This window comes from Lotus japonicus, chromosome 4 (assembly GCF_012489685.1).
Source record: "Lotus japonicus ecotype B-129 chromosome 4, LjGifu_v1.2".
Lineage (NCBI taxonomy): Eukaryota > Viridiplantae > Streptophyta > Magnoliopsida > Fabales > Fabaceae > Lotus > Lotus japonicus.
Window position 1 is genome coordinate 32,422,275 of NC_080044.1, and position 15,021 is coordinate 32,437,295.

The following is a 15,021-nucleotide window of genomic DNA, read 5'->3' on the forward strand; positions in this document are numbered from 1 at the left end:
TAATTTTCCCTCATCATCATCGTTGCACCCTTGAGATCCAATTTTACAGCACCCCGTGTTACTGAAGTGTTCTTGCAGATCGTGGTTAAATTGCACGGGATACCTTCTTCCATTATCTCGGATTGAGATAAGACTTTCACTACCTCATTCAGGCAACACTTGTTCAATCTCCAAGGGATATCCCTACGGATGAGTTCGGCATACCACCCTCAAACTGATGGTCAATCTGAGGCTCTCAATAAGTGTTTGGAGATGTATTTACGTTGTTTCATCTCAGGAAACCTCCAATTATGGGTTTCTTTTCTGCTCTGGGCAGAATTCTGGTACCATCTCTTTTCATACAGCCATCGGGATGACACCTTTCAAGATTTTATATGGCTGAAACCCTCCAAGAATCATTCCAAGCTTTATGCATGATGACATCCCTTTGGATGTTCATGCCCGATTAGTTCAAGAAGGAAACAACATCTGTACAATCATGAACCAAGCTCAAACGATGCCCTATCAAGAGGGCACTCCGCGCCCTAGTCATAACACCCCTAGGCTTCGAAAGCTCTAGCGGGAAAAGCATCAGCTCCCGCCCAACATGGCTAATATCTCCATTTGCCTCCTCCGCTATAGCAACCCCACTGGAAACCACAACTTGATCCTTCTTCGTTCTACCTCTCTTCTCATCTTTCCTAGGTCTTCTCTACCCCCGTGTGGCTTTTGGAACCGACGTAACGAACTCATCAACACCAAACAAGCAAGGTGAAATCTCAGGACACGAGGCGTCAACACCCTCTACAGATACAATATCAAGACAATCCTCTAATGCATAAGGCGTACCCAAACTAGCTTTGATTTGGTGGTATGTTACGCCATCTGAAATGCCATCGATGAAGAGCGACACATAGCTTCCAATCCCACGACGTCTCTTCTGAACCCCAGCTAGTCCGTCATTTTCGCCTTCACCATCTTCATCAACAGCCCCACCATCTTCATCAACAGACTTTTCACGAGGCATAGAGGCAGAACCACCACTTCTAGGGCATGTCCCAGATGTCGTGCCAACCACAAAGGGAAGAGGAACCTGCGACTTCTCCCCTAGCTGCCGCTTCATTGATCAGAAGGAAATAGAGGAAAGTAGAGTCGAAACAGAAGGATCGAACAACGCTCAAAAAACTCAAAAGGAAGGCTTGAAGAAAACCAGGGAAGAAGAAAACAGCGATGTCGATGCGTGGTTGGTGGAATGTACTTGAAACAGGGTCGCCACCGCCTTGAAAAGCAAAGGTACTAAAGTTCTTCGAACCAGAAATGTAAACGAGGAGACACTGGCCAGGACAAAGAACGACGGAAGAAGAAGGGAAGGTGCGATTGGAACTGCCTCCAGACCGAGGTTGATACAGTGTTGGACTGGCACCACATCTTCGCCTTCCTGAGCGGTTGTCGCCGCTGCTAGAGGGAAAAGAGTTCCTAAAACATAGTAGAGCACCAGCAGCGCATGTTAAATGTTCATTTTTTATAATATCCATTTATTTAATTAATAACTAAATTAAAATAAAATAAATTCATTTTCTTAATCAAGAAATTAAAGCCCCTCATATTGATTGTCTTCATCGTCAAATTTCTCCTCTTCATTCTCTTTATCTTCATCATCCTCTTCATCTCTATCATCCACCTAGAGTTCACAAATAAAACCCCCACAACCACCAGAACGCAAAATGCAAAACCCACAAAATTCTCAAACTTTCTACACCCACAAAATCCCCGAAAGTTGTGTTAATATGGGTATGCATGACAGAGAGACAACGAGATCGAGAGCGAGAGAATGGAGATGGAATCTGCATCTCCTTGGACTACCATGGCATATGCAAACTCCACCACCATGAACTTCCACCTATGGTCTCCTTAATTCTTCAAACTAATTTTTGGTTTGAAAACACGCGTTCTTGGGTGAAGGAAATGAAGAAAGGAGGTAACTCCACAGTGAACCGTCGTGCTCTGCCGCTGGAGGCAATTTTATGGCGGCAACTCTGGTGAGCTTCTTGTTGATAAAGAATGGTCTTTTCTTGAAGATCTCCACCTTCTCTCTTCGAATTTGAAGTCAGGTCAGAGAAAATAAGAGTCTTTCATCCATGCATGTCGATTTTAGGTTGTCCCATCCTAAACGCTACCTTCATTTTTGTCCATCCGTTAGGTTTTCATGCTCTTATTCTAGTTGTTCTCGGTTTTCAACTATGAACAACGTTCTTGAGCAAAATAGAGAGTAGCTAGCAAAGAGGAAATAGGTGAAACCCTAGCCACAACGAGTTCCAAATATTCTTTCTTCTTCTTCATCATCTTCTTCATCCAAATCCATGAGAAAGACTGTGAGGTCAAAGATCCCCAACTAGATACGACCGAGTTGATATCAATTTGTCATCTCCCTCTACCAAAACACAAATCCAACTTCATCATGTTATTCTTCCCATTATAGGATCCACATCAACACCATCACAAGACAAAGCTTCAAACTTTATGGGGTGTAGCTTAGTTTGTTGGTGGTAGGGGTGGAGTTGTTGGGGAAAAAGGAGAGGAAGAGGTTCTCGTTGTGAAAATGGAAGATGATGATGAATTTTATGGGTTTTTGGTTAAAGTAGGAAAGGTGTAATTTGGTGAAGGATGAAGGTGGGTGATGAAGATGAAGAGGATGAAAGTGGACGATGAAGATGAAGAGAATGAAGATTGATGATGAATGATTTAGTGATGAATGATTTAGTGTAGTGATTAGGTCATTAGTTGAGTTTATTTAATGACTTTTATATATTTTAATTATATATATGAAAATTAAATTTAATTAAAAAATGACGTGGATAATGACAAGTGAGCTCTCCCCTGTCACTCGACACATTCACCAGATCCTCGCTCTCCAGCGAGGACTAAAACAAAAAAGTCCATAATCGCGGAGATATGGACCAAACTATTTTCCGGCGATTGACTAAAATTGAACGAGGTGATAAACACATGAACTAGTTTGATTGTTAACCTTAAATATTAAATATAATGTACATTTCCATTGGTATCTAGTGATTGTTCCGTGTTAGAAAGTAAATATTAAATTTAATCAAAATATTGAGTGAATAGTCAACTACCCTCTTAATTTTCGACCGTAAGGTTGGTGACTGACCCACCGTGTGGGAAAAGAACAAATAAGTTAGGTTGTGAAGGAGAGCGGGGATTGGGAATGCGACTGTCATTCCAAATATAAAATAGGGGTAAGGCATTGACCATTTTATAGCTAGTAGTAAGCCCTTGAGAAGCAAGGGCGAATTAGTTGAAATGCATTGTCCCAACAGGGACATGAGTTGAAAGGCGTTGCCTCGATAGGGGCAAAGGCTAAAGGCCCCTCGATAAAAAAGTCTCAGAGCAACCTTTGTGGTAAGGTTAAACTCATATATCCTAGGCTTGAAACCAAACAAAGTGGAGAATGAGGAGAACTTCCCACCCAAGAAGGCGAAAATGAGGAACGAATAAAGAACTCATGCTTCCTCGGACACGTCGGGAGCGACTTCCTATTCCTATTCCCATGTAAATGGATGGATATAGTATGAAACAATTAGACTTACATTTATTAAAGCCCTTTCACATTTATTTCGATACCAAAACGAACACACGCCGTGTCCTTTTACATCAATGTCATTAATGAAGGTCATATCAGAGCCACATTACCTCTTTCCGTTAGCAATTGGTTGAAATCTAAACTTGAAAACCTAATTTACATAGGTTAATAAATTTTAGGACAACACTTTTCTCATTTTAAACATCAAAGACGCGAATCGTACAATTGTGATGTTTTATTAAGAAAAGTGCAATTAAACGTGTTTGTCTATTAGCATGCGTTCATGGTAATTGCACAAGACCATAAGCTGAAAACTTTTTTTTTGTCAATGAAGTATGAAACAAAACCCAAAGAATTGTCTTACGACACTTACAACATGTGAAAAATAATTTATAAGAGTGATACAACAATGCACAAAACCCTAAAAAAATGAAGAACAAACATGCACACTGAGTTGATACACCGAGCTAAAAAATATGAAGTAAAATCCATTGGAACGTTCAAAAGCCATGAAAAACCCCAAAATAGGCCCAGTTTTGAAGAGCTTATTTGAGCTTATCTGACAGCATAAGCTCTTATGTCAGTGTTTGGAAGGGCTTATGCAAACAGCTTATGACCTGCCATAAGCTATTTTCAGCTTATTTTCATAAGCTACTCAGGATAGCTTATGAAAAACAGCTTATGCTTATATACAACTTATTATTAAGTTATTTCAATAAATTTTCAAAAATAGCTTATGAATAAGCGCTTATGTCATAAGCGCTTATGACCATAAATGCTTAATTAAGCTGTTTTTCCAAACGGGGCCATAATAGAGAGTCAATTGACTTATGAGCCAAGAAGATCATGATTTACTTAGAGGTGAAAACGTTCAGCACTCGAGTTCTTCATTCCTACTCCAAATCCAAAGACCAAGCACTCACCCAACCCAAGCTTATCACGTTTTGACTTTGCCTAGTCCGAGGTGCAACCCTGTGTCATTTTATCACCACCTCACCCCTTTCCTATCCACCCCAGATTTCCACACGCCTTCCATAAAGCGGCGCGAAGCCTCAATCCGAACCCCATAACATGCCACGTGTACCAACTCTCCCCTTACTCTCCATGGTACCCCAGGTCACCCTATCATTCCCCATCACACCCTCTAACCCTAGTCTAAGCTATATATATCCACCCCTCCCCCACCATTTCCTTTCCTCTTTTCCCCTTGCTCGCTTTTCCGTTCGTTCTTTCTTTCTCTCTGCAAATTTTCAGCAAGAAGAAGAAGAAGGTGAGAGCCAAATCAAAATTAGGGTTTCTCACTGGGAATGTGATTCATTTGATTCATTCACTCGCCATCGCAGACGAGAGAGAGAGAGAGAGGTTTCATTGTTTTCTTCAATGGCGGACAAGAGATTCAGCGGCGTGATTGGCTACGCGCTGGCGCCGAAGAAGCAGAACAGCTTCATCCGCGACTCGCTCGTTTCGCTGGCGAGGTCACGCGGCATCGACCTCGTGCGGGTCGACTCGGGGCGCGACCTGGCGGATCAGGGTCCGTTCGATTGCGTCCTCCACAAGCTCTACGGCGACGATTGGAAGCGCCAGCTGACGGAATTCAAAGCGCGGAACCCGAATGCGGTTATCCTCGACGCGCCGGAAGCGATCGAGAGGCTCCACAACCGGATTTCGATGCTGCAGGTGGTGTCGGAGCTGAAGGTTGATGACCGGAACGAGACGTTTGGGATCCCGAAGCAGATTGTCATCTACGACAAAGAAACCCTCTCCGACGGCCAGGCCTGGGAGACGCTGAAGTTTCCGGTGATCGCGAAGCCGCTGGTGGCTGACGGCAGCGCGAAGTCGCATAAGATGGCGCTGGTGTTCACCCACGGCGCGCTCAACAAGCTCAAGCCGCCGATCGTGCTGCAGGAGTTTGTTAACCACGGCGGCGTGATTTTCAAGGTGTACGTCGTCGGGGAGCATGTGCGGTGCGTGAAGAGGAAATCCCTCCCTGACGTTTCTGAGGAGAAGGCGCTCGGCGTTTCAGAGGACCTGCTATCGTTTTCGCAGGTGTCGAACCTCGCCAGCCGTGACATGATCGACGATGACAAGTACTACATGCACATGGATGACACTGAGATGCCGCCGCAGGGGTTCATCATCGACATTGCCGCTGGCTTGAGGCGCGCCATGAAGCTGAACCTTTTCAACTTCGATGTGATTCGGGATTCGAGATTAGGGAATCGCTACCTCATTATTGACATCAATTACTTCCCTGGGTATGCCAAGATGCCCGGTTATGAGAAGGTTTTGACTGAGTTTTTCTGTGATGTGATGTGCAAGAAACAGCAGGAGGAGGAACAAGGTGAAGGGGATAAAGCTGCTTCGCCTGCAGAGAAAGAGAAAGAGAAATCTGTTCAAGTCTAAAAGAATTGTGTCTTTTGGGTAACCAGAATTTCCTCAGTGGACCCAATTGCTGGTGGGTGGCTAGGCTCGAGTTGCAAATTTCGTTTAGGTAGAGGTTGGTTGGTACAGTGGTGTAAAGCCAGTTTAGGGTTGTTTGTGGCTAGTTTTTAACCTCTTAACAACAATGTGTATATTCCATCAACCATTGCTCTGGAAATAGGTACCTTTTTCAACACCCTCAAGTTTTAGAAAAAAAAGTTGTATTTTGAGGCTGAAGATCACCATGCTAGGAACTGTTTTGATTTCTGTCTTTGCTTTTTTAACTCAAATGCCTTTTATTCTCCATCTTGCCAAATTCTATTCACATTTTGGATTTATTGCTTTGATTGTATTGATTCTGTATCAGGTTTTCTTATTCAGTTATATATTCCTTTTTTTACCTCATAGTATTTTCAGTCCTGAGATTACATAAATGGTAGGGTTACTTAAATGGTATTATGCTTATGAATATTCCTTAAAGATGATTGGCATTAAGTAGAAAGATATAGACTCTTTATTCTTTCCTCGCCATTGTCTTCAACTATCTGATGTCTGAATAATGGCACAACATGAGGAAACCCATTATCTGTTTGTTTGCAAGCTTATTAGCTGTTTATGTGTTGAAGGTTGCTCATGCACATATTTCTTGACAGGGTTGTGGCCACTGGCCAATTACCTTTGCATTGTTTTTCTTTAATTTCTTAAGTTGTTTTTTTTTTTGCAAAATTAGCTTTATATAGTCCCTTATATGCGTATATCTAGATTTTCTTGTGACTCACATCATCATCATAACAGGCTTCTACCGAAGTTTGAACATCAATTGTGACACCTTTATCATCCACATATACCAGCAAAAAAATAGCAGCAGACCTAAACTTTAAATGCTACATGCTGTTATATGCTGGCCAGGCCAATGTGTTTGCTGCCAAGATGAATAATCTTTTCTTTGTGAAATATCTCTGATTATTGTCTAAATGCATTACTTTCCAAGATATGCTCTAGTATGTAAAATTTTCAGCATTAGTGGACATTTTCAGATTGACTTGTTGTGCTTTTGGAAGATTGAAAGTGTTACCTTCTGCCCATGTTTTATTAATGTAAACTAACAGCTTGTTTCCAGAACAGTCACTTACTAGCATTGAGTGATGTGTGATAAATAAAGGGGCATTTGATGTGTTTACAACCAAATTTGACCCTGTTTTTGATTCTTGAAGTGATGTGGTCTAATTGTAATCCAGACAAGTGAAGGGAAGATATTGTAATTGCTACTGCTCTTGTTTAACATGGTTGATACCCCCCACGCCTTCCCCTCATCCCAAACAATTTTGGATGCCAGGCATGGGAGTTTTCTCTCACTATTTTGTCAGAGATCATGTCCAGTGCCTTGTATTTGTGGTACACTGGTACTCCATTGTGATTCTCTTCTTAACACATTTTGAAACATAGATGTTAGATCATTTTGTTTAGTGAATATTTTTTGTTTATGGATTATTTTTTCTTTTAATAATTTACCATTGACCTTTCCTTAACTTTAGAGTTTTGTTCATATGTATATTTGGATTTCCTTTGGGAGATTTGAAGGTGGTTGGAGTACATTTAGGTATGCACATTAGGCTGTATTGAATTAAGTTGGTGCAATTTCAGAGATTTTTTTGACGCTTTCTGTTACTTCAATGTTTTATATTGATGGTAGGTAATCTATTACAATGATTTTGATTCTATTTTTCGGACAAAATATCTATATGTATATGGTATGCAACTATGGATTGTGTGTTGCTCCTAGTTTTTATTAGTGCAATTTTTTGTATGTTAAGTGTGCTTGTTAGTTTTAATATCCTCATTTTCCTTTTTAGATATGGTTATCTTATCCTTTTAATTCTTTTAATCTAATACTTTCACTCATAAGAAGAAGTTGTAGTTTTTCAATTGGGTATCTGATCCTTTAAATTGAAGCAGTGGATTGAAATTTTCCTATATGAAGTTTCATAGAATGATGATATTCAGGTCTTGCTTTTTTTTTTATCATTCAAAGTTGTAAGGTGGCATATTCAGGAAAGGAAAAATATTAAAAGAAATTCCTTGTGGGCATAGTGAGGTTTAAGATCAAGTTGTAATGTAGGTGATTAAATTTTGTATTAGAAGCTGGTTAGATAGAGCCTGTATACTAGTTCGCAAATAGGCCTCTGTCATAGTGTGTTTTGCCAATAGGCCTCTGTAGTCTGTTCTGTTGGTTATCCTGCCTAGAGGCTGAAGTCTCCTCAGATTTGGGTGTTTAATCCTGCCTTTCACTTCCCAGTAGCAATACATACTTATGTGTTGTGTGACTGACTGACTGTGATATTGTGCTAGTGCTTGTTATAAGAATAGCATCCCTGCTATTATCAATGATGGAGCTAGCCATTCAAACAATCAAGGTTTGAGGAAGAGAGGCCATGCATTAGTAGATTATTAAAATTATAGAAAAGCTATAAGAAGATATATTCTGCTCCCCATGGTCCCTCTCTTGGTACACAAGGTGTGTGATCTTTGGATGCTAGTCTTCAGTTTTTTTGTAGGGGTATAGCCGTATAGGGGAGAAGGCCATATCATTCTGCATCAGGATGATAGCATATAATTATAATTCTACCCTTAACCTGAATTTGTGAGAAACCAACACCAAGCATTGGTTGGGGGTGAGGGGAAGAGTAGGGGAGAAGCCCATCCCCCCTCTTTTCTTTTCTTTTTTCATATATGTATACATTTGAATACGTCTTAATTTTAGCTGATCTTGTGAGTTTCTGGAGGGTGTTCTTCCATCTTGACTTCCTGAAAAACTCAGCTTACATCAAATTAACATACAGTAGAAGAAGGTCAATATGTTAAGAAAATCTGTATAGTGGTGGACTGGTGGATAAGTTGCATCCCGCATAAACATGACAGGGAACTGCGATCAATCACATAGTCTGCCTATCTGATTTTAGTGCTTGTTTGGTTGAACGTTTAAAATCTATGCAAGATCTCAAAATCACATTGATACCCAAGTTACAGTGTGCTCTGTTATCTGCTTTGGAGTGTGTCCAAACACATCCAAACATGCTGTTAGTTTTGCTTTTGCCCATTGTATAGTTTCATTTCTGTGTTAAGTTGTGTGGGTGCCAGCCTGTATTTTATTATGCTCTATGTATGTGTTCATTTTCTGTTTGTCCGGTGTGCTGCTTGACTTCTGTTAGTCGTTTGAGAGTCAGATATCCATGTCTGAGCTTTTCAACGTACATGGGTCCTTTATAAATTAAACTTGTCATATTTGCTTTTCATGCATTGAAATGCTACTGTTGAACATACGGCTATTGAATTAGTCAAGCCTGTTCGATCTAGGAAGCTTCTGCGAGTGCTATGATTCATTTACACCTCTACTCTATTTTACGCCACTTTCTATCTCTCTCCTCTTTCAGTATATCACCTATCAAATATCCTTTTTTCTCTTATTTTCTCCATATCTCTCTCTTCTCTACACTTTATTTTCATGGGCCAAATGTAGGTGGCTTTCCTTTTCTGGTTCAAAGAAGTCTTTTATATCTCGTTTACAATTTGATCTTTGTCCTCGTCTTCTGACTTCTCATCATGGGAGAGAAGTATTGGCGGGTCTTTCACGTTTCTCCAAGTTTAAATTCTTAGACATGACACGATAGTATCATTTCTGGCATCAATGTGCCGTAAAAGATAGTTACCATTACAATGATAAAGAAAAAGAAAAGATCAGAAAATACTTCAATCTTCCTTTTATTGCAGTTTTTAAAATCTTGTATCAACTGGTGTGAATCCCACAAGAATTTAAATGCCGTATATATAAATTTAATATATATAAATTTTTTTTATGAAAGAGAAATATGTAAAACGTTAGAAGATTTCCGAAGAGAATATCATATATAGCTGAGGGAGGAGAGAAACTGTCTCTCTTAACCTCCAGTGAAAGGGAGCATAGAGCTTTTCTGATCCTTGAGTCTGGTTGCAATACCTTGGCTCTGCAGTGCAGGCCAATTGCTGTATGATGAAAGACAAATGAAACTGGAAAAAGAGAGTAACTGCAATTGACATAACGTAAAGCACTGAAGGAATATATATATTTTAACATGTTATATAACTTATTAAGTTATTATAATATTATGGAATACTATTTGCTTAATGCTATTTAATTGTCAAATGATGAACGGAGCTCTTCAAGGATATATTATTGTTAGGAACTGCTCTCGGACTTATATGTTCTTACTTGTTGACTGATATATGAGCTGGGCTCAATGTGCCCTCCCATCCCCTTGCTGAGCTTTTAGTTTTTTCATGTCGTCAAAGAGTTGAACAATGAAAATAGATGGGAAGTGCCTGATTGAATTGATCGGGTCATGTAGTAACAAGGTTCAAGTTTACCAGTGTGTTAGATGCCTCAGCTGCATTGAATGTGTAAACGGCTCGTCTCGTGAATTCACTGAATTGAATGTGTTAATTGGATTTGTACTTGCTATGATCGTTGTGGCGAACCAAATTAGGGAAAGTCATTAGGATTGTCAAGATTGCAGTATCAGCTTGTGTAGCAAAATGAGAAATAGCAAAGTCAGATTGGTAAGATATTAAAATTTAAAAGACATGGCGTTTTTAACATTATGGGAGCCTTGTGGTTTTTTAAAAGGAATGTTTAGCTCAAAATTTCCAGCCATGATATTTTAGATAGATAACGAGAGTCCAGGTATTTATGAAAATTATTGTTATCCGTACTATGAAAGTCTTTGCAAAATTGAACTACTTTTAATGACAATCAGGGACTCTGATATTACTACTGATTGCAAGGAAAGCATGAAACTATGATTGAATGTAAAACAGTGATGAATAAGAGGCTAGATTAACTAGGAAGTATTATGGGTTGGATGTACCCTCCTGCTATTCAGTTCTACCTTACATCTCTCACCTTTGTTTTGTATCCTAATGTTGAGGACACGCATGTTTGGGGGCAATCTCAGGATGGCGTGTACTCCGTCAAGAGCTGTTATTCTTGGCTTCGCTCTTCGGTGGCCTTTCCACTGGACCCAAGAAGTTCTTGATCTTGGGTTTGGCATCTTCCGATTCCAGAACGATTTTGGGTGTTTGTTTGGCAAGCTTTGCATGAGGCTCTGCCATGTGTTGTTGCTTTGCATCGCAGAAGTATGGTTAGTTCTCCTTTGTGCAGCTTGTGTCGCATGGTGCCAGAGACGATTGTTCACTGTGTGTGGGATTGCTCTGAGTTTGGGAATATTTGGCAGCAGGTTGGGCTGGGAGGTGTTGCGGGTGGCCCGATTTCAGACTTCTGGAATTTAGCCATGGCCATCCCCAGTGAGAATCGAGACTTGTTCGCAATTCTGTGTTGGGAGCTTTGGAAGAGTCGTTATGAATTTCTCTTTGTGGGAAAGCGTGTCCCAGTGGCGGTGGTGGCTGGGAGGGTTAGCTCGTTATCGCGGTTCGTGCGTGGTGTTCTGGCGTGCCAGGTTCAGTGTCCAACACCTCGATGGATTGCGTGGAGGAGGCCTCCCCGTGGTTGGGTTGCTTTGAACGTCGATAGAAGTTTGCCTGGCAATCGGGGGTTGTCTGGTTTTGGTGGGTTGATTCGCAAGGGTGATGGAAGTTGGGTGTTTGATTTTTCCAGTGCTATAGCGGTCTCTTGCATCCTCAAAGCTGAGCTTCTGGGCTTGTTCTATGGTTTGGAGTCGTGTTGGCACTGTGGGGTTCACCGGGTAGTAGTGTCGTCTGATTCTTTGCATGTTGTGCAGCTTGTCAAAGATGGGTGTCCCGTTTGGCATCACTTTGCAAGCATTGTGGGTATTGTAAGGCGTTTGATTGGCTTGCCTTGGGAAGTTACCATTGCCCATGTTCCGCGGGAGGGGAATGTGGCGGTGGACTTTATTGCAAAGATGGGGGCCTCCTCATCTTCTAGTTTGGTGGTCCATGAGCTTCCACCTCATGGGTTGCAGGAGTTTCTTGTCCACGACCTTAGTTTTTCTTTCCTTTAGCTCATGTATCAAAAAAAAGTACCGATCAAATAACTTTCCTAATAGGCAACGTAAGTCAATATAAACTCAATTGTTTTCTATTTAACATGTAAACCATTACTAGCAGGGACATATCTGTGGAGGGTTGGTAGGGGCCACAATCCCCCGATTTTTTAAAAATAATTTTAATTTTTTCACCGCATATAGATATTTTAATGTAGTTTTATTTCTGGTCCTATTTCGGTCCCTGCAAAGTTTTGTTATTGTTGTAGAATTTTAGTCTCATTCCTCAATTATCACAAATTGATACTTTACAACGTTCTAGTGAAACTAGATGAAGTTCTCACTTTAAATTAATAACAAGTTTGATAAACTTATTTGGTGAAATTGCAAAGGTTCTTGAATATATAAATACGAATGCATGTAATTCTTCTCAATGAAGAGATACGAGAACAACTTCTCGAAAATTGTCATTTCAGCTAAGACATTATCATTCAAATGTTTCCCGAAATCTTAATTTAGGAAAAATGTCTACTTTATAGCAATCTTTTTGTTTTTCAGCTAGATTTATATGTCTTGTTTTGGAACTTCCTATTTAAATAGTATCTATACAACGATCTTTTTCTGCAATGAAATTTGTCAAGACTTGAGTTTGCAATACGATTGAAGATGATCTTCTCATAAATGTATTAGTTGTATATATTAAGCGAGAAATTGCTGAAAATTAATAGTTGATGTAATAATAAATAAATTTAGTATTATTCAAGAATGAAGAGTTGCATTCTGTTGTTCCTTTGTTATGGTTGTCTACATTTTAGCTAATGTACTGTGTGGGCCAAGATGTGGGACAAGATGTTGTAACATCGTGCTGTGACATCTGTCCCTCAGAACGTGCTGTGTGTTTGGCTAATTTAATTATGAAGCTTTGGATTAATTTCGTGATAATCAAGTTAGGGTTTTTGAAGAAGCTTTTTGTGTGCTATCTGGAATATATTATAGTGTAATCAAATCTGCTGAAGAGGATTTGATTTGTTTAAATTGTGAAAGTTATTATCTTTTGTTCAAATCTTATTTGATAAGATTTGTTATTGGTTTAAAAAGATTTGTTCCAGATCTGTTTTGTGGACTCTATTTTCGTGCAAGCCCATTGAAGATTAAAGGCTGCTGAAGAATTGGTATTTAAGAAGACCTAACCCTAGCTGCTCAAGGGTGGATTGTGCGTTGTGTTGCTTGAGCAAGAGCGTGTGTTTTAGGGTTTGTTTCTCTGTGAGACCACTATTATTTGTACACCACTCTACTGCCATCATTGATCATCATAAGGCATAAAGTTGGTTTGTTTAGTTGAGTTGTAATCTCTTCATCTTCATCTTGTAGTTTATTGTTTCAATTACTGAGACAGTGATTTTGTGTGAGAAAGTGAGAGAGGGTTCTCATACTTAGGGGGAGACCTAAGTAATAAACCACGGGTAGGAATAGGTAGAAAAGGCAGTGAACTGGGGCAGTTCAATTAAGAACTTTTGTGTATTTGATTCTCTATAATAGTGGATTATGTTTCTCGGGGTGAAGCCCTCCAGACGTAGGTGACGTTGCACCGAACTGGGTTACCAATTTTCTGTGTTCTTCATTACTATTTTGCTGGTTTAATACTATGTTGAACTTGTGATTTATCTGTTGTACGTTGTGCCAGATGTCTGATACATTTGGTACGACATATGTCCTGTGCGTGAACCAGAATTTCATATTCGAATAAATTTTATTAGTTGATGCAATATCCAGTGGAAATTTTTTTGTCTTTCAAGTTGGCCCTCGCCGAAGGTATGAAAAACACTAGAAAGGGGGGGGGGGGTTGAATAGGGTTTTACGTTTAAAAACTTTCCCTTTAAGATTTTAGCAAATCTTCTCGGTTTCTAAGAACACAACGTGCAAGAGATAAAGAGAGGAGAAAAGCACACAAGTGTTTTATCATGGTTCACTTGATAAATCCCTCAAGCTAATCCAATCCACCCGTTAAGGTGATTTCTTCCTTCGTAGAATGAAGGTAATCTACTAATCAAAGATTGTTACAACTGCACTAGCACACCTTGCTCAGTGACTAACAAATCTAAGAACTAGCAACACTAAGATACACAAGTCTTAGTCTTCTCAAAGAAACTGACCTACCCGATCCCTTAAGGAAAAATAAACAGATTTGTGAAAGGTTTGGGTTTACAAATAGTTGCTTCTAAACAAGCAGGAGTAAACATAATAAGAACAATGAAGAAATATTGCTAAGGTATTCGCTGGTAAGTTTCACTTGGATGGCACAATAGTTTCTTAGCTAATTTCTTCTCTCTTCAGCCTATAAATACTCCAAGGTGAAGGTGTTGTATCCGTTGAAAGAATCTAACCGTTGGAGGGCAATTCTGGAAATTCCAGAACCTGTTGTGGTTGAACCTCGTTAGGTAAGGCGCCAGAATAGTACACTGCTTTTGTACTATTGACAATGACCTTTGCCTTATCCTAGTTGACTTCTGATCTTTAGAGACGCTTCATGTTGGAACTTGTGAAACAACTTGATCACAGTCCCAAGGAAGCTTGGATCCTCTGACCTTCATAACTTCTGCATTTGGACCGTTCACTCAGAACTTCTGGTCTTCAGAATCAGAAGCACTTTGGTCTTGAGAGGCAGCTTTCTCTTGGACTTCAGAATCTTCTAGTCATTAGCTTCTGGACCGTTCGCTCAGAACTTCTGGTCTTCAGAATCTTCAGCACTTGAATTTTCAGATCCCACATCAGAGCTTTAATCTTCAGAACATCTGAAGCATTTACAACCGTTCAGAAGAACGTAGTGATTGCAAAAGCGTTTCACTGGTTACTCTTTGATCTATATCTTCTGATGAATATATCTTTGAAATCAGAATCAGAACCTGTTTGTCAACAACTTAAAAGACAAACGTTAGAGTACCATAATTTTTCATACACAAATATAATTTGTTATCATCAAAATATAGAGTTGTACAACCTGACCAGATCTTGGTCTTACAATCTCCC

General features: G+C 39.8%; 1 protein-coding gene across 1 annotated transcript; it reads left to right on the top strand.

Annotated features, from left to right (window-relative positions):
* The first annotated feature begins 4,742 nt into the window (after positions 1–4,742).
* Positions 4,743–6,339, top strand: LOC130711609 (inositol-tetrakisphosphate 1-kinase 1-like). Its single transcript, XM_057561299.1, has one exon. The coding sequence runs from the start codon at positions 4,961–4,963 to the stop codon at positions 5,981–5,983; it is 1,023 nt and encodes a 340-aa protein (XP_057417282.1). The 5' UTR covers positions 4,743–4,960; the 3' UTR covers positions 5,984–6,339.
* Positions 6,340–15,021: the final 8,682 nt, after the last annotated feature.